This window comes from Neomonachus schauinslandi, chromosome 10 (genome assembly GCF_002201575.2).
Source record: "Neomonachus schauinslandi chromosome 10, ASM220157v2, whole genome shotgun sequence".
In the NCBI taxonomy this organism is placed as follows: Eukaryota; Metazoa; Chordata; class Mammalia; order Carnivora; family Phocidae; genus Neomonachus; species Neomonachus schauinslandi.
The window spans coordinates 30,578,244-30,604,848 of record NC_058412.1 but is presented as its reverse complement, the minus strand read 5'-3'; the positions used below and the strand labels follow the sequence as shown (position 1 = coordinate 30,604,848).

General features: G+C 37.0%; 1 protein-coding gene across 4 annotated transcripts in view; it reads left to right on the top strand.

Moving 5' to 3' along the window:
- ATL2 (atlastin GTPase 2) overlaps positions 1 to 26,605 on the top strand; it is a 68,487-nt gene that overhangs the window by 32,260 nt on the left and 9,622 nt on the right. For all 4 annotated transcript variants that reach the window (XM_021697322.1, XM_021697321.1, XM_044918494.1 and 1 more), the window contains exons 2-7: positions 2,382 to 2,626; positions 18,479 to 18,613; positions 18,892 to 18,996; positions 22,836 to 22,886; positions 23,189 to 23,245; positions 24,708 to 24,800. In XM_021697322.1, coding sequence (XP_021552997.1) covers positions 2,426 to 2,626; positions 18,479 to 18,613; positions 18,892 to 18,996; positions 22,836 to 22,886; positions 23,189 to 23,245; positions 24,708 to 24,800 — 642 coding nt within the window. In that variant the 5' untranslated portion in view covers positions 2,382 to 2,425. The remainder of the gene's footprint in view (positions 1 to 2,381; positions 2,627 to 18,478; positions 18,614 to 18,891; positions 18,997 to 22,835; positions 22,887 to 23,188; positions 23,246 to 24,707; positions 24,801 to 26,605) is intronic.

Below are 26,605 nucleotides of genomic sequence, written 5' to 3'. Positions count from 1 at the left end.
GAGAGAGAGAGAGTGAGAGCAGGAACACAAGCAGGGGGAGTGGGAGAGGGAGAAGCAGGCTTCCTGCCGAGCAGGGAGCCCGATGTGGAACTTGATCCCAGGACCCTGGGATCATGACCCGAGCCGGAGGCAGATGCTTAACGACTGAGCCACCCAGGCGCCCCTAATTGAGGGTTTTAAACAGAGGATTGATAGTCTAGAGGGGGAGACATATAATAAATAAGTACTTACATAAATATTCAAATGATGGGTGGATTCAGATTGGGGGAGTGTAGGAGGACTAAACTTGGGTTAGGAGTCTCAGCAAAGATATTCCTGAGGAAATGATGTTTAAACTGAGACCTAAGGAATAAGCATGAACTGATTAGGGCAATGACGTGGAAAAGAATATTCCAGACAAAGGAATATCATGAATGAAATACGAGTCTAGAAAGAGCTTTAATAACATAAGGATCTGAAAAAAGGCTAGCTTGTCTGTTTGTAGTTTACCGAGGCGAGAGTAGCACCAAATGAGGCAGAGAGATTTGGCAATGAGTACAGGATTTTATAAGACATGTGTAGGATTTTAGTTGTTAATCCTCCATAACAGTGACTTTAAGGAGAGTAATTTAATCACACTCATATTTACCTATATTATTTAGTTGCTACTTTGTGGAATTTAGATTGGATTAGAGGAGGGGGCAAAAAGGGAGACCAGTTAGGTACCACTCTATATTTGTGTACCATTGAAACTGAAAGTGATAATATCCTCTTTAATTAAATATTGATTGCTTTTATTTTCAAAGATTCTCCTTTGAAATTGCTTGCTCTTTATATTGTCATTGTTTGCAGCACATTTTGAAGTAGTGTTGCTGTTTTTGCTGTGTACAGTTAAAGGTGCCTTGTGATGTGGAAGTAAAGGCTCTTAGCTTTTGCAAATCAAATAAGCTAGATATTTCTTTATGTAAGGAGAAAAAAAGTCCATTAATGTAGATAGATAATCTTTAAGAATAGTGGTTAGTTGGATAAGGTATTCTTGCAGTGTTGGCTAACAATGGGCCACTCCTCAGTAGACTGTCTCCTGGGAGAGAAGGGACACGATGGATATGGTATGTCTCCATAGATTGGGAAGGGGAATTTAGTAGACAGGTTCAAGGGGAGAGTCTTTTAAAAATGTTGATGTGGGAAAGGATAATAAATAAGGTCCCCAGGAGTAAGTTGTTACTACATGGAATCAGGCAGTTGATAGGGAAGAAAGCCAGACAAGGGATATAGACTCTGAAACTAGCTTTTAGGTGTTTTTGTTTTTGTTTTTGTTTTTTAAAGATTTTATTTATTTATTTCACAGAGAGAGACACAGCGAGAGAGGGAACACAAGCAGGGGGAGTGGGAGAGGGAGAAGGAGAAGCAGGCTCCCCGCAGAGCAGGGAGCCCGATGCGGGACTCGATCCCAGGACCCCGGGACCACGACCTGAGCCGAAGGCAGTCGCTTAACCAACTGAGCCACCCAGGCGCCCCTGTTTTGTTTTTAAAAGAACAGAAGCCTACACTTTAGAAACTTGTCTCTGCTGTTTCATGTTTTATAGTTATTCATTACTATTGAGTAAAGTTCTTGGGCAAAGGTTACCTTCAATTTAGTGTGTTGGGTAAACAAAGGAAGAGTTTATATAGCTGTTTTGGGGGAGTTATGTGATTTTTGAAGTGGTGGCTGTGGTCTTTGAAAAAGAGCCCGGAGGCCAGTGTAACTATATAACTCTGCACCTCACTGACTCTTCTTGTGTTTTCCACTAAAATATTAATCCTGTTCTTTGCTTTAATAAGGGAAGTGTACTATTAGGTTACTTTTACTAAATTAGGGGCTCGTTAGCTTTACCATAAGTGCCAGTTTTAGAAACTTCTTAGGACCTTAGCTTAGCCATTTAAGTTTCACAGTGAACAATGTTTACAATTCCTGTTTTAACCTTTGTAACTTAGAGTAATTTCCAGGTGATGCCCACAGGGAAAAATTGGATTCTGAGTTATTGGGCAAAATTGACCCCCCAAGCCCCCTTTTGCACAGATCCAGTTTCTGTGTGCATATAGTAGCAGAAGTTGTTTATAGAATAAGGCAGTGCTCAAGAAACAGCTACTGTTCACATGTAGCTGTTAAGACTTAATAGTAGAGGCTGTACTCGTATTGCTGCTTATCTGTATATATAGTGGGAAATCTTAGCAATATTCTTGGTCCAATTACAGTGGGAGTGAGAAATCCAATATGTGCTTGAACATCACTTTTTGTAACTATCTTCAGATGATCTGGAATAAGGGGGAAGTCACTTGAAGTTTTGTTTTATTTGTGATCCTTTAGGAGAAGTTTGTAATGCAGGAATTCAAGTAACCTCTTTCTCTTGTTTTAATTCTAGGTGAGAATTATGAAGATGATGACCTAGTAAACTCTGATGAGGTTATGAAGAAACCATGTCCAGTACAGATTGTTCTTGCTCATGAAGATGACCATAACTTTGAGCTCGATGAAGAAGCTTTGGAGCAGATATTGCTACAGGAGCACATACGAGATCTTAACATAGTAGTGGTATCCGTGGCAGGAGCTTTTCGTAAAGGGAAATCATTTCTACTGGACTTCATGCTTAGATATATGTATAACAAGGTGAATAGTGTCTTTTAAATTGAACCCAGTTAAAAACAACCAACCAACCAACCTTGTTTAAAAATAATAGACAAAAAACAGTGAGAGCTGTGTCTTTAATTTTACAAAAATCCAGTTCTTGCTCAGACTTCTCAGATAAGACATTAATCTAGTTTGTTTGAGTTCTTGATTCTTCCTCCTCTCCATAATTGCTTTTTGCATATAGTACATAATGATGCATATGACTGAGCATCTATGTTAGAGACATTGTAGCTCTAACCCGCGATGTCTTAAGTATACTCTAAAGTCTCTGATGTACTGTTCATTTCTCCCGTTATTTCTTCACACCTCCCCCTTCTTGATCGCCTTTCCAACAATGCATGAAGTAGGCTGATAGAGACTTTTGTAAAAGTGCACCTATGGTCTTCAAATAAGTCAGCTTCAGTCTCTCTTGCATTTTGAAATAAAGTCCAGTTCCCTAGAGTGGCTTCCAAGGCCTTCAGTTGATGTCTGAGCTTCATATCTTGCTTCTCTGTGTCAGGTGTACTATAGTTTTTGCAGTTCCTCAAGTGTTTCATGTTATTTCTCATATGTTGCTGTATCCTTGGCTAATCTTTGCATAGCAGGCCTTCCCTGATTTTTTTTTTTTTTTTAAGTAGGCTCTATGCCCAATATTGGGGCTTGAACTCACAACCCTGAGATCAAGAGTCACACGCTCTGTGACTGAGCCAGCCAGGTGCCCTGAGGCCTTCTCTGATTTTTAAGACTATGTTATATCCAACTCTCATGGCACAAATAATTTGTTTCATTGATACTGCTTTAGTTATTTTTCCTGGCCAGTTTAATCTCTGCCAGGAGTGGGTCTTATCTTAATTACCATATCTTTCTCACTGAACACATTAATTGGCCCATAGTAAGCACTTACTTTCTGTTTTGACCAATGAATCTCCCTTTCTCCACAGATTTTCACTTTTTAATGGTGCCACATAATTGTTATTTCCCTCTTCCTCCCTGATTTTGGCTTTCTCCCCTGAAAAAAAGCAAAAAATAATTTCACTTGAATCAGAATGTTTTTCTAACAGTTGAAAGTTGCGTTGAGGGAGTGAGAATTTGATAGGGACGAAGAAGGAGGAATTGGAAATTTGGAGTGGAGCACTTAGGAGGAAGAACTTTCTTTACAGGGGGCGTTTGACATTCAGAAACTACATGAAGATGCTAGAAATAACACTTTGACAGAATTATGTAATTGCCTAAACACATGTCAGGGTGCTCACCTTTACGAGTTCTGTATCAGTCTGTAAACTGGGTGTGCATCTGCCTTAAGGTAAGTAACAAGGTAAACATTCCTAGTTGATTTTCCGGGAAGCTTTTCAGTAAATTCTTTTCATAGGGATCTCCTCAGGCATGGTCAGGTATGCCTCAGTATCAAGAATGTAGTTCATATTAAACAACACTATTTTGCATGTTTAGCAAATTGAGAAAGATACAGTATTTCATCCATTTAGACTTGATTATTTCTCGCTTTTACATCTGAAATAGAGAAATGAATAAATAGTGACATATTCTTTTTAAAAAAGAATGTACATTTAAATATGATAATTGAGGTTCTAACCCTAAGTTAAAGTTAGCTTATGTATATTGTATATATGTGTGTCTGAGCTGTTCAGTGCATGTGGGTCACAGACAGAATGTTCAAAGGGAAAGGAAGTGTAGATCACTTGCCTAGCAGTAACAGATCAATTTCACCTCAGGTGCCATTTCTGAATCCATCTCTGATCAGTTAGTAGTGGTTGTTCAGAGGGGGAGTAGCAGCCCACGCATGTGTCATATATTTGCAGTCTCTGAAGTAATACAATTTCCTTTTTCCTGGGGGAGACACTGAAGCCACCGGAAGGTTATGAGGGCCTGAGTGAGGTTATATACCTAGTTAATGGCCTCTAAGCTGAAATATCATTACTAATACAGAATTTCTGGTATAAGTAATCTTACTCTGTTAATTAAAAAATGACATTAAACGTCTGATTTTTGGGATAGCATGCCTCTACTTACACTGATTTAGTGGTGGGTCATGCTTTTCCTAGGACAATGAAAGTAAACAAGAAGAAGTCACAATGGGGTAGTTTTGAATTTATTTCATTAACCATATCTGTCTGCAAATGTGGAATGCTAGCTGAAGAAGGTAGGAGATGAGTAGTGGCTTATACTGACTTTGTATGTCCTCTTTATTGATCTGAGTCAATTTATGTAAGGGTGCAGTTCACTAAAGGAGCTAAATATAAATATTTTACTTCATGATTTAGAAATAGATGACTGTTTTCATTTTGAGTAGTTAGTAAAGTAATAATACAAGGTTAAATGTGGGCTCGTTTCTGTTGGACAAAAATGAAAACTTCAGTATTTAAAACTAAGAATATTCTGAGGTATTTACCAAACATTTCCAAATTATAGGGGAAATTCTGATTTTTAGGTCTCATATTCTTGTGAAGTAAATAGCTTCTTACACAGGTGGTGTTCTGTTTTTTTTGAGTGGCCACTTGTATTTTGAAAATAGGTTTTCAAAGTATAGGAGGAAAGAAGTTAGTTTTCTTTTGTAAACTTGAGGTGAACTAAACATTTTTCTAGAATAAAATTCCCTCGTGTGTTGGAATTGATCATTTACTATAGTTTATATGAGAAGGGTCACTAAAATTGCTAATTCTTGAATTCATCATGTAGGAAACATTTTGAACTTAAAAGCATATCACTTATGACATTCACTATGAATGCCATATATGAGGAATACCACAGAAATTCAAGTATTGTTGGTGAACTTAATAATTTGTAAGTAGAATATTTATTACTTGTAAAAGTCATTCTCAAAAAGCTATAAATGAAATAATCATAAAAATTTATGTGAGAACTGTTAGGTCTGTTATGTCAGTATTTAAAAAAAAAATCATTTCATTTGTAAAAGTAGGGAGTTATACAAGGAGATGAAAATCTGTAATGAGAGACAGAGTAGGTAAAATGGTGGGAGAGAGGATGACTTTCCCCTGCAGAATGTATGTGTATACTCTTAAGTATTTTATACTTTTCCCTTTCTAATGCTGATTTGGTTGTTGAGGGTGTAGGTCAGATAAATATATATTTTCTTTTTTTGACTTTTTTTTCCCTGAGGTATAATTTATATACAGGAAAGTACCCAAATCTTAAGTGTATAACTTGCTGAAATTTTACATGTACACACACACACACACACACACACACCCATATTACCACTACCCAGATGAAGATAAAGAACCTCACCCCCCACCATGTTATATCCCTTCCAGTTAATAAATACCCCCCAGTTAATATCCACCCCCAGTTAATATCTACCCCAAAAGGTAACTGCTGTACTGAACTCTTGTACCACAGACTGGTTTTCCAATTTCTGAACTTCACATGAATGAAAACATGCCATGAGAGTTTGTGTTTGGTTTATTTCTTTAAAGTATCTATGAAATGTGCCCATGTTTTTGCATGTAGTGATCATTATTTTTGTTACTTTGGTATCTGCTACATGATTATACCATATTGTATTTATTCATTAACTGTCAGGGGATATTTGCTTTGATCTTACAAGTTTTAGTAAGCTGATTTTTATGAATCCCATGCTTTCAAAGTAGATTACTCCTATGATAATAGGAATTATTACAAAAATGCTGATAAAAAATTATCATGTAAAAGTAATTTCAGTTTCAGGAATCGGTTTAGGAAGGTCAAAACTTAATTTAGAATTAAATTATGTAAAACTTAATACTTGGGACATACTGAACACTAAGCAGTGGTGAGAGCTGTTACTTAACTCTTCTAGATAGAATCTTAATTCTGTATGGAGTTGGTTGCAGTTTTGTATCATTCCCTATTTTTTAAAAAACTTCATTATGAAGAATTTTTAACACATGTAAAAGTGGATAATAGTATAATGCATCCTCATGTATTTACAGTTATCAACTCAGTCTCATTTCATCTATACCCCAACTTATTCCATACCTTATGTGTTGTTTGAAGTATATCCAGATACATGATTTCATTTGTCAATATTTCAGTATATATCTCTTTAAAGATAAGGGGTCTTTTGGACATTACAGTAATATCATACATAAATAATTCCTTAAGTAATATAAGGGATCAACTTTCCAGTTGACTCAGATATTTACATTTTTAAATTTTTAACTGTTTGAGTCAAGATCGAACCAAATGAGTTCCACATTGTGATTGGTGGCCTTTAAAGTGTTTAAACTCTTTTTAGGCTTCCCTCCATCTCTTTTTCTTGGCCATTTATTTGTTGAAGAAACTGGTTGTTGGTCTTAACAGAGTTTCCTCAGTCCGGATCTGCTGATTTTTATTCCATTTGTATAGTTTTACATGTTCCTTTGTCCTATGAATGTTAGTTAAAGCTAAGGACTTGATCAGACTCAGGTTTGACTTTTTGGCAAAAGCATCTCATAGATGATGTATTCTTCCATGAGGAAGTATAGATTATCTTTTAAGATAACAGTTCTTGAATCTTTACTGAATTCTAGGTATGCTGATTACTGAGTACTATCTCACTCAGTATTCACATTAACCCTATGCAGTCTTATTAGTATTTCAGCTTGATAGTTGAGGAAATGAGGCTCAAAGGACATGGCAAGGGTGAGATCCAGACCAGGGAATTTGATTCCAAAGTCTTTATTCTTAAAACCACTATATAAAATAATGTTTGGTCCTTTTCCATACGTACAGTGAACTATTCTTTTGTAAACGGTCTATTTTCCATGTTTACTTCAGTAGTTGAGGTAGACAGACAGGAGTGCATGCCTGCTAACTTTTTTGCTGCCCACTGGTATCTGTGCTTAATGAGTAAAGAGTTTTGACTCCGTTTATAACATAATTGCTAAAGGCATTTTAAGGGAAACTATATGTAGTTTTTATTTTTTACTTTTTAAAGAGTTGCTCCCCGAATGGCTTCCAGAGATCAGGAGTAAGAATTATCTCTAAGGATCATCTGTGCCGCTACCTACAATTTGCCAAAAGCATGAATATCTCTGCATTGGCCATGAGGGATGTTGAACTTGATTTCACCTTTTTTTCCTAAGGCTGACAATGTCTGAGATGTGAGACTTGGGGGAAATGTGTGAATGCATGAAGAAAAATTTGGTTTTTTCATGTTCTTTTCTAAGAAATGTATTTAGAGGAAGAATGGTATTTTTAAAAGTTTCTTCCTAGGGTCATTTTATTACTTACTTTTTTGTGGTACAACTTACGTACAATGAAGCGCATAAACCTTAGTCTAGCCGGTGAACTTTTTTGTTTTTTTTTTTTTTTTAAAGATTTTATTTATTTATTTGAGAGAGAGAGAATGAGAGACAGCATGAGAAGGAGGAAGGTCAGAGGGAGAAGCAGACTCCCTGCCGAGCAGGGAGCCCGATGCGGGACTCGATCCTGGGACTCCAGGATCATGACCTGAGCTGAAGGCAGTCGCTTAACCAACTGAGCCACCCAGGCGCCCTAGCCGGTGAATTTTTATGTGCCTATACTTCTGTAACCGTTGCCATTCAGATCAAGAAAGAGAACACCTCCATATTGTAGAAGGCTCTCTCATTTCCCCTGCCAGGTATTACTATCTTTTTTTTTTTTTGACAGAGAAAGAGAGAGAGAGACCACGAACGGGGGAGGGGCCGAGGGAGAGGGAGAAGCAGGCCTCCCGCCGATCGGGGAGCCCCATGCGGGCTCGATCCCAGGACCCTGGGATCGTGACCTGAGCCGAAGGCAGACGCTCAACCGACTGAGCCACCCAGGCGCCCCTGGGTATTACTGTCTTTAACATTGAGAGTCCATCATCATCTTGACTTAAATCACAGTAGATTAGTTTTGTCTACTCTTGAACTTTACGTAAATGTAATCATAAAGTATGCATTCTTGTGTCTAGTTTCGTTCGCTCAACATTGAGTCTAAGAGATTTCTCCATGTTATTAATGCATCAGTAATTGTTTGTTATTGCTGAGTGGTATTTCATTGGATGAAGATATCACAATTTTTTATTCCTTCTTTTGATAGGCATGGGTTATTTGTAATTTTTGTCTATTATGAATAAAGCTACCATGAACATTCTTTTACAAGTCTTGGCAACATAATTACTTATTTCTGTTGGGTATATTCCCAGGAGCAGAAATGCTAGGTCCGTAATGCCCATTTAACTGTAGTAGGGACTGCCAAATTTTTTCCAAAGTGGCTTTACCAATTTGTACTTCCATGAGCAATGTAAGAGACTTAAATTTTTTATACATCTGATGAACAGTATTGTCAGTCTTTTTAATTTTAGCTGTTCTGATAGGTAGGCATTTTGTAAGTTCTAAGCCATCATCTTACACTATACAGGTTCGTGCTTATAAGACTGTTGCCACATTTAATGTAGAAATTTAGCTTATTCATTTAATTATTACTTTAACTGAATTAGCTTTTGTGTATTTCACTTACTACAAGTGAAGCACTGTGTGTAACTTATGTAATAAGCTGCTGAAATTTTAAATTTTATATTGTTACTATTTTTGCATATGCAAGAAGCCAGCAAAAGTTGATCAGAATTCCCAAAAGGAAAATAAAAATTGGTGGGCTTATTTTTATCCCTGAATATAAGCTAAGGGGTTGGGTATAGAGGTTATGTGAACTCTGAACTACCTTTTTTCCATTAGCACGCTGACTTTTTTTCCTCCTAGATTTTGATTGGTGTGTTGAAACTAATCTTCTGTTCTCTGATATGCAGTTTTAAAATTAGTGTGAATAATTTTAGTTAGAAAAACTTCACCAAATGTTGCCAAAGCTAGAGGAATCAGAAGCAGATGAGATGGAGGAGTCTACAATATATTGTTCCAAGTCCTTATAGCAGTGTTTTGGGAGAGACTTTCTCGGTTGTATTCCTGAATCTATTCCCTGAAAAATGTGCTGTCATTTGTAGTCTTTGAAAACACTTCTCTAGCTTTAAGCCCCGAATGTATGTACTGCCTGCTATGTATTATTATCAAAATTATGGTACCTACATCATCATATATTTGGACTTGAGAGAACATAAATTATTTGTTCCAACAGATCCTTTTTCATTCTGAAGTCTGTGTTCCTTTTACGTTAAAATTAACTATTTCTAAAGTACTTGATTTCATTTAGGTTATTTATTGAAGGATATCTTAAGTAATAGACTGTTAATGTAAATACTGATGACTCAAACACAGCTTTAAGACATTTAGGGGGTTAAGCAGTCTTGTGTAATTTAAGTTCCTTTTATATTAATAGTAACTGTTTTTGAAGAATACTTTTTAAAAGTCATTAACTCCCTGCCTCTTTCCCTCATACTGCCAGACAATTTTGCTGTTTTAACTTACAAGCTTTAGTTGAGCAATGTTTTGTTCTCACTGTTTGAAACATTTTCTTACACATATTTTTAAATATCTAATAGGTTGCATTTCCTATAGATACTTGGTGATGTTCACCATAATCCTTTCATCAAAAAGCAAGTTGAGGGGCGCCTGGGTGGCTCAGTTGGTCAAACGGCCGACTCTTGATGTCAGCTGGGGTCATGGTCTCAGAGGCCTGGGATTGAGCCCAGTGTTGTGCTCCGCGCTCAGTGGGGCATCTGCTTGAGTCTCTCTTTCTCTGCCCCTCCTTGCTCGTGTACACACACACACTCTCTCTCTCAAATAAATAAATCTCTTTTTTTTCTTTTTTAAAGCAAGTTTAGGGGTGCCTGGCTGGCTATTCAGTAGAGCATGAGACTCTTGATCTTGAGGTTGTAAGTTCGAGCCCCGTGTTGGGTGTAGAGATTACTTAAAAATAAAAAAAATCTTAAAAATGTTTAAGCCATAGGATTTATGACATATTGCACTAGTACATGGATATATAGCAGAACCTCCAGTGGACATGCCTTTTCCTCCTAGACTTTTGTAGTATTATGGGATGGATTTTGTATGACTGAGTCTTTGTTAAGCTTGTATACTAAGTGTATTTGATTTTTGGTTTTTCTTTTAACAGCTTTTTTTTTTCCCCCAAAGATTTTATTTATTTATTTGACAGAGAGACAGCGAGAGAGGGAACACAAGCAGGGGGAGTGGGAGAGGGAGAAGCAGGGTTCCCGCCGAGCAGGGAGCCCGATGCAGGCTCAATCCCAGGACCCTGGGATCATGACCTGAGCCAAAGGCGGACGCTTAACGACTGAACCACCCAGGCGCCCCTCTTTTAACAGCTTTATTGAGATATAATTTACATACCATATAATAAATCCACTTAAACTGCACAGTTTCATGGGTTTTAGTATATTCACAGAGTTGTACAACTATCACCACAATTTTAGAACATTTTTATCACCTCAAAATGAGAAAAATGAAATCCTGTACCCTTATCACTTATCCTTCCCCAGCCCCAAACTTCTGGCCCTAAGGAACTATCCATTTGTTTTCTGTCTCTATACATTTGCCTATTCTGGACATACACATAAATGAAATCATATAATATATGGTCTTTTGGTGACTGGCTTCTTTCACTTAGCATAATGGTGTTTGTTTGTTTTTTTTAAGATTTATTTAAGAGAGAGCACGAGTCGGGGTTGAGGGGCAGAAGGAGAGGGAGAAGCAGACTCTCCACTGAGCGGGGAGCCTGACACTGGTCTTGATCCCAGGATCCTGAGATCATGACCTGAGCTGAAGGCAGACGCTTAACCAACTGTGCCACCCAGGTGCCCCAGCATAATATTGAAAGGTTCATTTATGTTGTAGCATTATCAGTGCTTCATTCCTTTTTAAGACAATAATATTCGATTGTATAGATATACCACATTTTATTTACCCATTTTACCAGTTAATGGACATTTGGGTTTCCACCTTTTGGCTTATGAATAATGCTATAATTATATGAATATATATTAATACATAATATTTCACTAATTATAAAACAAGGGTATATAATAATAATAATAATAATAATAGGAATAGGTAAGGGTCTAGCTTCAGTTCTTTTGTATGTGCCTATCCAGTTGTCCTAGCACTATTTGTTGGAAAGGCTATTCTTTGTCCATTGAATGGGCTTGGCACTTTTTTTGTTGAAAATTAGTTGATCATAGACATGAATTTATTTTTGGACTCTCAATTTTATTTCATTGGTCTATATGTCTATTAATGCCAGGACCAGACTGTCCTGATTACTGTTGCTCTTTGGTAAGTTTTCAAATCAAGAAGTGAGAATCCTCTTATTTTGTTCTTTTTTTAAGATTGTCCGTTCTAAAAAAATAAAAATAATAAAGACAGATGATTATTCTAGGTCCCATGCAATTCTGTATGAATTTTAGACTTAGCCTGTCAGTTTCTATGGGAGGTTAGCTGGAATTCTGTTGGTAATTGGGTTGACTATGAGAGATCAACTTGAGGAGTATTGCCATCTTAATATAAAGTGTTCCAATTCATGAACATGGGATGTTTTTCCATTTATTTAGATCTTTAATTTCTTTCAAAAATGTTTTATGGTTTGCAGAGTATGTTTTACTTTTGTTAATTTATTCCTTTTTTAATGCTATTATGGTACGTATTGGAATTGTTTTCTTAATTTCATTTTCAGATTGTTCATTGCAAGCTTACAGAAGTACAATTGATTTTTGTATATTGATCTTGTATCCTGCAACCTTGCTCAATTCCTTCATTAGTTCCAGTAGTTTTTTAGTGTACTCTTTAAAGTTTTCTATATACCAGATCATGTCATCTGTAAGTAGAGATACTTTTACTTCCTTTCCAGTCTGAAGTACCTCTTACCTCTCTTTCTTGGTAACTGTCCTGGCTAGAATCTGTAGTACAATGTTGAGTACAAGTGGTAAGAGTGGATATCCTTATTGTTTTCTTAATCTTTAAGGAGGAACCATCGAAGTTCTCACCATTATGTATGATTTTAGCTGTAGGATTTTTTGCACTTTTTTTTTTTAAATCAAGTTCAGGAAGTTCCTTTCTATTCTTAGTCTGTTGGGAGGTTTTGTTTTGTTTTTTAATCATGAATGGATGTTGGATTTTGTCAAGTGCATTTTCTGTGTATCTGTTGATATGATCATGTGGTTTTTCTTAGCTTGTTGATATGATTATGTTATTAATATTTTTAAAATACTGAGTCAGTTCTTGCATCCCTGGAATAAATCCCATTTAGCTGTGGTGTATAATGTTTTAATATACGTTGTTGGGTTTAATTTGCTAACATTTTGTTGAATGTTTTTGCATCTATGTTCATGAGATATATGGGTCGATAGCTTTCCTTTCTTTTAATGTCTCCAGAACTTTTTCACCTTCCCAAACCAAAACTGTACCCATAAAACTCCCGTTTTTCCCCTCCCCCTCAGTGCCTGGTAACCACCATTCTCCTTTGTCTCCGTGAGTTTAAGTACTCTAAGTACTTTGTATAAGTAGAATCATAAGGTATTGTTATTTTGTGGCTGGCTTATTTCACTTAGCATAATGTCTTCAAAGTCAAGGACATCTTTTTTTTTTTTTTTAATTTTTTTTTTAATTTATTTTTGAGAGAGAGAGAATGACAGAGAGAGAACGAGAGGGGTGAGGGTCAGAGGGAGAAGCAGACTCCCTGCTGAGCAGGGAGCCCGATGCGGGACTCGATCCCGGGACTCCAGGATCATGACCTGAGCCGAAGGCAGTCGCTTAACCAACTGAGCCACCCAGGCGCCCCAAGGACATCTTTATAACCAGATTTTTTATTTTAATTCTTGTTGAGTGTGTACCTAAGTTGATAAGAGTTGTCCTTTGTCTGAGCTTGTGACTTGGGTCAGTCATAATGTTATCTATTTGTCTCGCCCCAAAAGAGAGGAGTTGGACATGGGGTTGGTTAGGTAAGATGCTAGACAATTTTAAACTGTTTTAAGACTCTAACGTTTCTTCATTTGTTCTAGGACTTTCAGGGTATTCTTACATATTCAAATGAAAACACTAAATGATGCTTGGTGGTCAGAATGTGTATATTGTTCTATCTACAATTTGGGTGTTGATTGTTTATAACCTACCTCCTAGTAGATTTGTAAGGTTAAGATTTTTATCCATGGTGCTTTTGTGGGGAATGTCTCTCAACTAAGAAGGATCTCCTCTTTTATTGTAGTGTTACTTAAATCTTTAATTTTATCCCTTTTGTCATTTTTCTTCACAGCTCTGGTAAGTTATAATGGCCTTTATTCTTCCAGCCTGCCCAGTTGGAGTGTGTAGGCCTGCAAACAGGAAGTTGTGTGTATTCTGACACATACAGACCTGGCTGGATCACCAACTCTTTGTTTAAAGTTTACCTAGCTGTTGTTTCACTTTGTTGCTAGGGAATGTTACCTTTCCTACCGTGAAATAAGAATTTGTTTCTTACTATTTAGAGTAGGTAGGGTTTCTTTATTGTTGATAATTATATTACATTGGTAAGTCTTTTTGGCAAGGGCTTATGTTTATTCACTATAGTATTTGACTATATTTAAACTTCGGGTGTTTTCAGATTACCTTTTACCATTAAGATTCATTCTAAAAGATCTTCTCCTTTTATTTTACTGGAGGACTAAGATTATTTTTGGAATCTTGAGTTTTAAGGCTTTTTTTTTTGTCTCCACAGTAGTAAATGGTACTAGTTTACTGTTTTTCAAGTTATCTTAAGATTTGTTTTTAGTAACTTATGACAAATAGTACCTATTTTCAGTGAGGCTGCTTCTAGAATTCACTAGAATGCTCCTTGGAGGGCAGGAATATATGTTCTTGTGCACTGCTGTAGCCCTAGGACCTAGAGCAGTAGCTGGCACGTGGTAAGGGTTCAGTGAATACTTGCTGAGTGAATGTGTAAATGTATTTTATGGAACTTACCAGTATTCTTTATGATACAGTGATAGACTTCTTTTTTTTTTTTTTTTTTAAAGATTTTATTTATTTATTTGACAGAGAGAGAGACAGCTAGAGAGGAAACACAAGCAGGGGGAGTGGGAGAGGGAGAAGCAGGCTTCCCGCCGAGCAGGGAGCCCAATGGGGGGCTCGATCCCAGGACCCTGGGATCATGACCCGAGCCAAAGGCAGACGCTCAATGACTGAGCCACCCAGGCACCCCCAGTGATAGACTTCTTAACTTCAAGTTTCACGTGTCATCCTTTTTTTCTTTAAAAAAGATTTATTTATTTTAGAGAGAGAATGCACACGAGTGGGGGGAGGGGCAGAGGGAGAGAATCTTATGCAGGCTCCCTGCAGGAGCCTGACTTGGGGCTGGATCTCATGATCCATGAGATCATGACCTGAGCCAAACCAAGAGTCAAACCCCCAACTGACTGAGCCACCCAGGCGCTCCTCTTTCATCCTTTTATTGACTAATCAGTTTAGTGGTTTTTAAACATTCTGTTAACAGCGTAAACCAAGAAAAGATGATATATAGTCAATAGATTTTTTTTTAATTATTATTATTTTTTTTGAGGCATCAGTTCTTTTTAAAATTTTTGAGAGGGTAAATTTAACAAACGTGTTAAGCCTGTGATTTCGGTCATACATTTTTAAAATTTATTTTTACTCTCTTGTCTGTGTAATTGTTTTTAGGAATAATAAAAGGGACATATTTCTTCCGTATCTCTTAAGCATGCTCAAAAGGAAATGATACATTAAAGCTTAGTAATTAAAATTTTTTATGTGTTCATTTATTGAACAAATATTTTGAGTGCCTACTACAGGCCAGGCATTATTCTATGTCTTGGAATACTGTTCTATGTTTTGAGGAAAAAATAAAAAACAGACAAAACTTCCTTCCTTATGGAACTTATATTTTCTTAGAGGAGATAGAGAAATAAGACAAATAAGTAAAATATAGAAGAAAAATCGATTTCTCTAACAGGGTGGATTCTTTTAAGTTATTTGTATAGGTTGGACCTTTTAAAAGTAATCGATTTATTAAGTACCGCTTTGGCATTGTTAGGGGAATGCGAAGCCACATGTGAGAGCCTAAAATGGGGTAAGACACTTTGGTAGGAGCACTTTGGTAAACAGGTGGAATTTATAGTGTGTGCTCTCAAGACTTACACAGGAAATGCAGTGCAAATGCAGGTGTAAGGATAACCACCTGTAGTGTCAACAGTATTTTTTAGGAGTTCAGAAAACTTGGAGTTTCTTGAGTGCTGGCCCAGTCCAGGCAGAGAACAGGTGGAAGGAACAAAGGTATAGATATGCTAAACAACATACATACTTGGAATAGTGACCTTTTTGGTATGGTAGAAACAGGAAGAGTGTGTGTGTGTGGTGTGTTGGGGGGGCTATACGGTATATCGGGAGCAGAGGTAGGAAAAGTAAATCGAAGGTGGGTTGTGTGCAACAGATTCTAGATGGTTCTGTAGGTAAATGGAGAACTGCAGGTGACTTTTTTTTAAGGTTTTATTTATTTATTTGAGAGAGAGAGGGGCAGACGGAGAGAATCTTCAAGAAGACTACCTGCTGAGCGCGGAGCCTGACTCAGAGCTCGATCTCACCACCCATGAGATCATGACCTGGGTTGAAACCAAGAGTCTGGTGCTTAACTGACTGAGCCATCTAGGCGCCCCCACAGATGACTTTTAGGACAGTAGCATGATTCCATTTCTTGTTGAGAAAATTAAGTGACTATGGGAGGATGGGTTGGAGAGTATAGCACAGAGGTGCAGGAAGACCTTTTTAGAGCATCCAAAATATAGTCCGGGGCAAGACCACCATTGTGCTTGTTTAGGGGGTACCATTATTCCTCTAATCACTGTGAAGGGTCCCTCCTGAAGCACAATCCTTAGTATATAGTGTGAATGGAGTCGTGTCATGAGGCAGCTTTGTCACCAATAGAGAGATGAGGGGGCCTTAAGTTGGAAGGTACTGAAAGGTGAAGAAGAGTGCAAGAGAATTTTGTAATTGATAAGATTGGTAACCTACGGGGGATGGGAGTTTTGTGGAATAATAATCATTATAGATGGTTTGAAGTTTAAGGCTGATCTTCACATTAGGTGTCCACTTTTTTTCCACCTTCAATCTGCTTTTCACAAATTGCTTCATTCCCTCATTGAGCCTACCTTAAACATCTTTACTCATAATGTGAGCTTTGTTACCTGTTTTGGACTATGTGTCTAAGCTTATTAGAAGTATTTCTTAAACAAAGGAATTTTTCCTGTGGGGTACTTTGAGTAAAGGGTATGTAGGCTAAAGTATAGGGGTCTTAATATCTGTCAAACTTACACATTATGTCCTAGAATTAACTTTCCAGATAAATTATCTTATGGTCTATTAACTTTTATATTATTTTACAATATTTAATTATAACTATTTGGCCCTGTGGTTTTATTTATTTATTTATTTATTTTATTAACATAATGTATTGTTTCAGGGTACATGTCTGTGATTCGTCAGTCTTACACAATTCACAGCGCTCACCATAGTACTTACCCTCCCCAATGTCCCATCACCCAGCCACCCCATCCCTCCCACCCCCCTCCACTCCAGCAACCCTCAGTTTGTTTCCTGAGATGAAGAGTCTCTTACGGTTTGTCTCCCCCTCCGGTTTCGTCTTCTTTCATTTTCCCCTCCCTTCCCCTGTGATTTTCTGTCTTGTTTCTCAAATTCCTCATATCAGTGAGATCCAATGATAATTGTCTTTCTCTGATTGACTTATTTCGCTTAGCATATAATACCCTCTAGTTCCATCCATGTCATTGCAAATGGCACGGTTTCATTTTTTTGATGGCTGCATAATGTTCTATTATATATATATACACCACATCTTTATCCATTCATCTGTTGATGGACATCTAGGCTCTTTCCATAGTTTGGCTATTATAGACATTGCTGCTATAAACATTGGGGTGCACGTGCCCCTTCGGTTCACTATGTTTGTATCTTTGGGGTAAATACCCAGTAGTGTAATTGCTGGGTCGTAGGGTAGCTCTGTTTTCAACTTTTTGAGGAACCTCCATACTGTTTTCCAGAGTGGCTGCACCAGCTTACATTCCCACCAGCCCTGTGGTTTTAGTTAGAACATTTTATTATGGAAATTTTAACTTACCCAAAGATAGGATAGTATGATGAACCCCAATATATGTATCAACATTTTGTTGGTCTTGTTTCATCTGTATACCTCCCTGCCCTTTTATTTTTTGCTGGAATATTTTAAAGCATATGCCAGGTTTATTTTTTCACCGTAAATACTTGACTTTTTAACAGTTAAGAACTCTGTTATTGTTAGTATTACCCACAATACTGTTATCAAACCAAGCAATCATTTTTACTGTGATTTAGTACTGCCTAGTAAAATACCATGTCTGGGTTCAGATTTCCCTTTTGGTTTTGAAAAAAAAGCCTTTTTTTTTTTTTAAACTAATTGGATTATTTGAATCAGGTTCCAAGCAAGTGTTGTGGTTATTTTTAAACTTGATATTTTTTAAAGAGAAAATTAAGGCAGTGTGAAAACATTTTAGTGTAAGCTATTCTAAGAGAGCATTGCTTTTCTGACAGCCATTCTTTCTGGAACTTCGTTTTGCTTATCTGTACGAGGAGATGTCACAATAGCTGGTATCTACTTTTTAGGATTTTTAAACATAGGAAATCTTCAAAATGGGAAAGTGGGTATGACCTCACCTATCTAGAAGCCTGAAGAGTAAAAAATGTGAGATTTGAGAAGGTTCGGTTTGTAGGAGACTGCAGCTCTAAGACAAAGCACCTCAGATGGGACTTGGGATTGCTTTTGTAACTATTTGTGTAATGTTACCATGTATTTTATCTTGCTGGACTTACCTGCCTCACCTGTAAAATAAAGAATGGGTGATTTCTTACACTTCTCCTTAGTTCTTAATTTTTTGTTTTATTTTACATTTATGCTTGACTTTGACAGGATTCCCAAAGTTGGATTGGTGGAAACAATGAACCATTGACTGGCTTTACATGGCGAGGTGGTTGTGAAAGAGAAACAACAGGCATACAAGTCTGGAATGAAGTATTTGTAATCGACAGACCTAATGGAACGAAAGTAAAATTCTGTTTATACTTTCTTACTGTTTTTTTTTCTTCCATATTCTTTTTTGAGCTATTTCCTGGTATTAAAGAGCAAAATAGCACAGAACTATTAATGTCTGATAACTTCAACATAACATATATGGGTTATTATGTCAAAATGTGTGAGATATTTAGCTTAGAGTACTTTTCTTGACTTAGTTACTGATTTTGACATTTATCATTTTAAATTTTGTTTTAATAGTCACTATTGGTGAATATTTTACTTAGTATTTTAAACTTTTAAATTCCTAGGTGGCTGTGCTGCTAATGGATACCCAGGGTGCCTTTGATAGCCAGTCAACTATCAAAGACTGTGCAACGGTGTTCGCTCTGAGCACCATGACTAGCTCTGTCCAGGTGAGACATGAAATGCTGTGGTCTGATCAGATAATCCTATTACCTTTGCTCTTTCTTTTTTTTTTTTTTTTTTTAAGATTTTATTTATTTATTTGAGACAGAGAGAATGAGAGAGAGAGAGCACATGAGAGGGGGGAGGGTCAGAGGGAGAAGCAGGCTCCCTGCCGAGCAGGGAGCCCGATGCGGGACTCGATCCAGGGACTCCAGGATCATGACCTGAGCCGAAAGCAGTCGCTTAACCAACTGAGCCACCCAGGCGCCCACCTTTGCTCTTTCTTAAAATGCTTTTTGAAAACAAAACAGGTCACATAGGGTAAAGGGAGGGGAAGGAAGCAAACAATGGTAAAAGACTCAACTATAGAAAACAAACTGAGGGTTGCTGGAGGGGAGGGGGTGGGGGATGGGCTAAATAGGTGATGGAGATTAAGGAGGGCACTTGTTGAGCACTGGGTGTTACATATAAATGATGAATCACTAAATTCTCTTGAAATCAATATTATACTGTATGTTAACTTAGTAGAATTTAAATAAAAATTTGAAAAAGAAAAAGAAGGGGTGCCTGGGTGGCTCAGTCATTAAGCATCTGCCTTCAGCTCAGGTCATGATCCCAGGGTCCTGGGATCCAGCCCCGCGTCGGGCTCCCTGCTCAGCGGGAAGCCTGGTTCTCCTTCTCCCACTCCCCCTTATTCTGTTCCCTCTCTCGCTGTGTCTCTCTCTGTCAAATCTTTAAAAAAAAAAAAAAGATGCACATTGAAAACAAAAGTCTTTTGATTAAAGAAAAAAGGATTAAAATTAGAGTTATTTACATTTCTTATTGGTCATTTATATTTCCATGCTTTTCTGGTTCACAATGTGAAATTTCATACTTCAGTAATAAACCAATAGCCAATCCCTTTGGTTTTTCATTATAGCACCTATACTTTTTTTTTTTTTTTTTTTTAAGATTTGTTCATTTATTTGAAAGCAAGAGAGAAAGCACATGAAAGTGGGGAGGGGCAGGGGGAGAGACAGAATCTCAAGCAGACTGCGCTGAGCACAGAGCCCGACATGGGGCTTGATCTCGTAACCCCAAGATCCATGACCCGAGCTGACGTGAAGAGTTGGAGGCTTAACTCACTGAGCACCCCTGTGCTTTTTTTCTTTTTTTTTAAAGGAGAATATATTTCATGTCATCTTTAATTGAATTCAGTCATACAGTTCCCAGATATATTAAGGTGTAGAGTAGGTCTTTTATGTTTTGGTTAAACCAATAAAGAAAAATTAAACTTAGTTTTTAAAGTAATTAAACTTAGTTTTCTACTTGATATGTATGACATCTAGTACTTCAATATTTGAACTAATGGTGGTAGAGGTGGAAGAATTAATTCATATTTAACTTAGGAATGTATGTGCTATTTCTGTAATACACTAAGGACTTAAAGGAACTGTTTAGTAAAATCCCTTCTGTTTTTCACTTAACTTTGTACTCTAATTGTGTTTGGTATTATATCAAGTTGTAATCACTTCAAGCTAGTCCATCTCTCTTCTGTATAATTTAGGCTGATAGACTGAATTAAACCACCACATGTCATTTTGTATCTCTTTACTTTCTTTTTCCTGAGATCATCTGTGGTTGATGCTTCTCTGGCTGAAGAATTTATTGAGTGTGTCGGTTAGCGCTAGCTGGTGATGATGTACCCAGAAGTATATATGTGAATAGTAGAAGTATGTGCTCCTTCTGAGATGATGTTTCTTATTGATAGTAGATCATAGGTGATAACTGTCACAGTGTCTTGGAATTTTTGTATTGCTTTCTGGTAATATCTGGAACATATGTCCAGTCTTGATACAAGTTCCGTTTCCTTCCTTCCTCAATTTGAAGTATCTAGCTGTCAGAATGGAAAGGAATTGGGATATTATTTTGAGGTAAAAAAGGAGTACTTTTCAGCTTGGCTTTTGTTTTTTGTAGGGCTGGGGAGCTCTGGACTTCCAATTGAGTGATGCTTTGGGGACCCTTCCAGTATCTTTTCTCCATTTCATTCTACCTTTTCCCTCTGATCTTGCAAGGTGGCACTGCTGCCGTTCCCTTGAGGCAAGCAGAAGCCAGTCATCGTGCGCTTCGGATAAGCTGCCTCTGTGGCTTGCCGTAAATTATAATGAGCGAATTCTCTGTCCTGAAATTGGTACCTTGCTGTTCTCTTGTTTATTTATTCAACTTTATGATAGTATGGGAGACCTGGTTTTGGACAACCACTTAAAGCCACTGTGCCACTTTCTTAATCTGTAAAATGAGGATTTGACCCATCTTACGTGTGACGGTTGTGTGGAGGCAGAAATAAGATCTAAATGAGATAATGCATAAGAAAATACTTTGTAAACTATAAATAATGAAGGTGAAAATTATTTTCATTATTGTTTTTTTCCTCATCTTTGAGGCTAGATTTCTCTTCCTTACATACATTATCTGGTTGATAGATCAATGACAAGTCCTCTTGTCATTTATTCTTACAACAAATAATTGTTGAACATCTATTAAGTAAAAGGCAGTATGCTAAGTACTAATGATCTAAGATAAACAAATCTTCTCTTTACCATTTGCAACCTGGCCCTGACAGTGAAAGTAGCTCGACCTGTTTTCTAAAAGCTAAGGCTCCTATGGGTAAGAATAGGTTGGTCATGCTTTCAGATTTTAAGTTTAGCTCTAGTATAATCACCTCAGTCATTAATTACTTTTTAAGTACCATGTTTAGAAATAGTCAGCTGAGAATGTCATTTTAGGTTTGCTGTCCTATTTTGGCTGTTTATATTCTTGACCTCCAAGTGATTCAGCTAGATTATCACTTATTTGCCGTTAGAACAAATTGTTCTATCTTTGGAATAACCCTGTTTTCTTAGACATGTTATTTCTCAGCAGAGGTGACATCTGCGCACACCCACTTAGCCATGCGGCCGCCTAGGTCACTTTTTAACCTGACTCGGAAGGATTGGGCCTCTTTTGCAATTCCAGTCTTTTCTCCGGTTTCCCTTCCTTGACAACACGTAGACAATCAGCTCTGGGCTCTGTGCCCTGGAAAGCCTCCTAAAACATTCTAGAAAGGGCAAAGAGTGCCACCTACTGTTATTTTTTTCAGCTATCATAGGCTGGTAAAATTTTCATTTTAAGTTATTAAGACAGATGGTTTATTTAAAGTAGAAAAAAGCCATGTAGACTTTATGGTACTCAAGGCAGCCACCAAATAACTATAAACTATACCTTTCTATCCATCCACCTAAACACACACACACAGACTACTCAAGGCAACCACCAAATAACTGTATACCTTTTTACACACATACACACACACACACACACACACACCCATATTATACCAGGGAGTCAAGGCAGCCACCAAGTAACTAAACTATGCCTATCTGTCCATATACAAACACACACACACTCTATACCAGGGAGGAATATTATCTTTGCAGAACTATGCTCCTCACGTTCATTGACTTAGAAAAATAATTGTGGAAACAATCTTCACTCTGTTAAAAATAAATGATTATGTCATAACATTAAAAAAACTTTGAAAAGGAGAAAAACACCTTTTTACGTAATATACTTTTTAAAAATGTCTGCTACTTTCTAGACCGCTTATGTATGTATTCATGATTTTTACATAATTTACCACCACTTTTTCCCCCTTAATGTTTTATCCTGTTAGGAAGAAAGAGAAAATCCTTTTCATGTGCCACTGGTTAAGCTAATGACTAAGTGATTCATTTGTGCTGACATATAAAATAATCTTCATTTCTACAAGTGAAGTTACATACAGGTGGGTATTAAAAAAATGAATAAAAACATAATTTTGTTTTAACAGGTATATAATCTGTCTCAGAATATTCAAGAAGATGATCTTCAACACTTGCAAGTATGTATTTCTCAAAGAATGTGTGTCAAAGAATGGAAAATATAATTCTTACTTAATTGTGGCTTTCCATCTAGAAGCCTATTACAGTGTAAGAAAATTCAGTATTATATGGTTTTAAACTGATACATAACTTCTTAACTAGAAGAAATTTTAGGGTATACCCAGTCTGTTAGAAAATTAAATGCTTGACTTTCAAATGATTTTAAAGGCTCTGATGTCTATCTCGTCTGACATAGAATGGCTTTACAGTGTCTTCTTTGAATCTCTTTGGGGGCATTAATTTAAATAACTTGCTTTAATAGTTATTTACAGAGTACGGCAGACTTGCAATGGAAGAAATCTACCAGAAACCATTTCAGGTAAATAAGTATTTTATCATTTTTAAAAACTTAACGTATAAAAAGCCATCAAGCCACCTTATCTTTTAAGTCTGAAGATATTACAACAAATTCATTTTTAGCAACAGATTCAGTGGAGTTGAAACTTATGTCATTACCACCTTAATAGTAGGCTAACAGTAGGAAAGAGAACAAATGATATAGTTAGATTGCTAACACTTAGATTGAGAGGTTAATATTTCTCTTAATTAGATGTTATTTCCTCAACTTGAGACAGTCATGTAAATTTCTTTTGTACGTAGGAAACTATTACAAAATATTAGTGGGGTTTTTTTTGTTTTGTTTCTTGGTGGTATATTACAAGTTGAGGTTAGTCCTGTTATTCTTTCTTGGTTTCATACAGAAAAGTTTCACAATTTATTACATCTCTCCCCTCCTCCCACCCCCTCAATCCCCATATGTTTTTTATTCCTTTTAAATGCCAGGTACAGAATATTAAGTCAGAAATAAACCTGGGTGGAGTTGTGTGAGAAGCATATGCTCTGCTTGCTTCTGTGGAGTCCTGTTATGACAGAGATTTAAATTAAAAAAAAAAAAGCAAAGCTAATTTCAGATAGTTTCTTTTTTAAAGTAAGTGTAATTTATAAGTTGGCATTATAAGTTGACTATTTAGTCAGATGTGTTACAGTAGGTGAGAATGACTCCACCCTGTTTGCTCATCAATACGTGAAGTCCTTTCTGTGTGACAGTGTTGCTGGTGATTCTTAGTATGGGTGGGTTTACGTCGATTGTCTCAGTCTTATGTGGCTCAAGTGGTCACTTTTATGAGATATTGGGCAGGTTATGGCTTTATTTTGTATATATGGTTGAAATATACTCTAGTTGGCCTACATCAGTTTTTCTGAACTGGGTTAATTTTGTCACTTGGGACATTTGCCAATGTCTGGAGACATTTTTGGTTGTCACAGTTTTGGAGGGAGGTTAATGCTGCTGGTGTAGTGCATGGAGGCCAGAAATGCTGGTCACCATCCAGCCACGCACAACTAAGAATTGTCTGGTTCAAAATATCAGTAAGGCTGAGATTGAGAAACCTAAGCATATATAAATTAAAAATTGAGTGAAGAGAATCAGTTAGTCTAGAATTAGATTAGTTGGTCTTTTAGTTATACAACCTTGACTTAAAATTATGATCTATATGCCCTGATAGCCTTTTGTTCATTTTTTTAAGACCCTGTATTATTGTCTGTGGTGGCTCTTTCTTCATATACCATGAAGTTCTCAAACGGAAGCAATTGCTTGGTGTAGGGGCTGGGAGTGTTGTAGGCTTAAGTAGGACCTTGCTAGAACTATGAGCAGTATTAACCATTTGTTACTATAACTTTTGATAAGGATTGTTTAAGGGAGTGCATGATTGTTAAATAGTGATTTTTTTTTTTTTAATAAAACTTTGTAAGAAATGATTTCTACTTTTTTCTGTCTGTAGACATTAATGTTTTTAATTCGGGATTGGAGTTATCCTTATGAACATTCATATGGTTTGGAAGGTGGAAAACAATTCCTTGAAAAGAGATTGCAGGTAAGCCCCCATTTCCTAGTGAGGAGAGCATAAGCACCAAGCCAGATGAAGGAGCGGGCTGTTTGGACTGCTGCTTACATTGCCAGTCTCTTAAGTGTCGCCACCGTAAATTGCACATCCCAAGTTAGCCCAGGTGGCTCCATACAGAATTGATGAAAAGTAAATTGGTTGTATTCTTGCCAAAGAGGCCAGTGCCCTTGAATAGAAATTAAGGAACAAGTATTTCTCTTTAGAACCAACTATAAATCAATATTCAAAGGATAAAAGTTTGAAGGAGACTAACTTTTTTGATTTACTTGCATGTGTATCTCTTTCTGGCCAACTGACCTTTCGAACATTTGGGACAGACTGGATAATGTGCATACATTGAACACATGATGTGAGACCCTCTCTCCAAAGAATACTGTCTCCTAGAGTGGCAGCGTATAGAGATAGAAGAGGGATCTTACACATCATCTAACTCAGCTTTCTTTTTAAAATATATAATGTAACTGAACCCAGAAAAGTGACTTGCCTTTGGTCTCTTAACTGTTGATAGCTGGGACTAGGACCCAAATATCCAGATTCCTGGCCCATGCAACATGCTACACTAAAGCATTCCTAGAAAATAACCTCACCAACATGATCCTTTGTTCCTAAACGTACCCTCCCATGGAAGTACTTGGGGAAACCCTCAGGTCAGATACACCCATCTACTCTCATATATAAGTTATGTGAAAATCCCTTAATTCATAAGTAGTAGGGTCCTCTCTTTTGATTAATAAAATTTTGCCTATAGGATGATGCATGTAGTTGTTTTTTTTTTTAAAGATTTTATTTATTTATTTGAGAGAGAATGAGAGAGAGCAAGCACATGAGGGGGGGGAGGGTCAGAGGGAGAAGCAGACTCCCTGCCGAGCAGGGAGCCCGATGCGGGACTTGATCCAGGGACTCCAGGATCATGACCTGAGCCGAAGGCAGTCGCTTAACCAACTGAGCCACCCAGGCGCCCAATGCATGTAGTTTTTCAACCACAGTCAAAAACTTGGGTATAATTTTATTACTAAAAGAAGATTAAAACCAATTCCTCATTCTTGGATATTTGAAAGGCATTTCCAGACCCTATTGTCAGAGATAATTGCAGTCATCTTTCTCTGGTTTTTTCAGAAAAAACGAACACAAAGCATATCAGGCATACTAACTAAACTCAGAATTATATACTTCAAAGACAAGATTTTTATCTTACTAAAGTGATACAGGAAAGTGCTCAAGTCATTAAGTGTGCAGCTTGATGAATTTATACAAATGAACATAGCCATGTAATAGCACCCAGAAGTACCCAACCTCCACCCGCTACCCCCTAAACCCTCCACTACTCTCCTGACCTCTAACAGGCCTTGTGTGTACTTTTTATGAAAGGGATCACATACAACATGTATCCTTTTGTGTCTAGCTTCTTGCTCAGTATTTCTGAGATACTGTTGCATGTAGTTTAATTCATTTATTCTCATTGCTATGCAGTATTCCATTGTATGAATAGACAGCAGTTTCTTCATTCTATTCTTGATGGAGATTTAGGTAGTTTCCAGGTTTTGTTGATTATAAATGGTGCATGTTTTTTTAAAAATGGTGTTTGAGAAGAGTCCTTGAGAGCGTATGTAAGTTATACTGGGATAAGCGTATGTGAGTTATACTGGGATAAGTAGTTATTAAAAAAATCTAAGTTTAAGATTTTCTTCCAGAAAATAGCAGTCTCTCTCCCCAAAACACTGATAACTAGCATAAATCATAAATAATTATTTGGGGTAAGTACTCAAATCCCAATA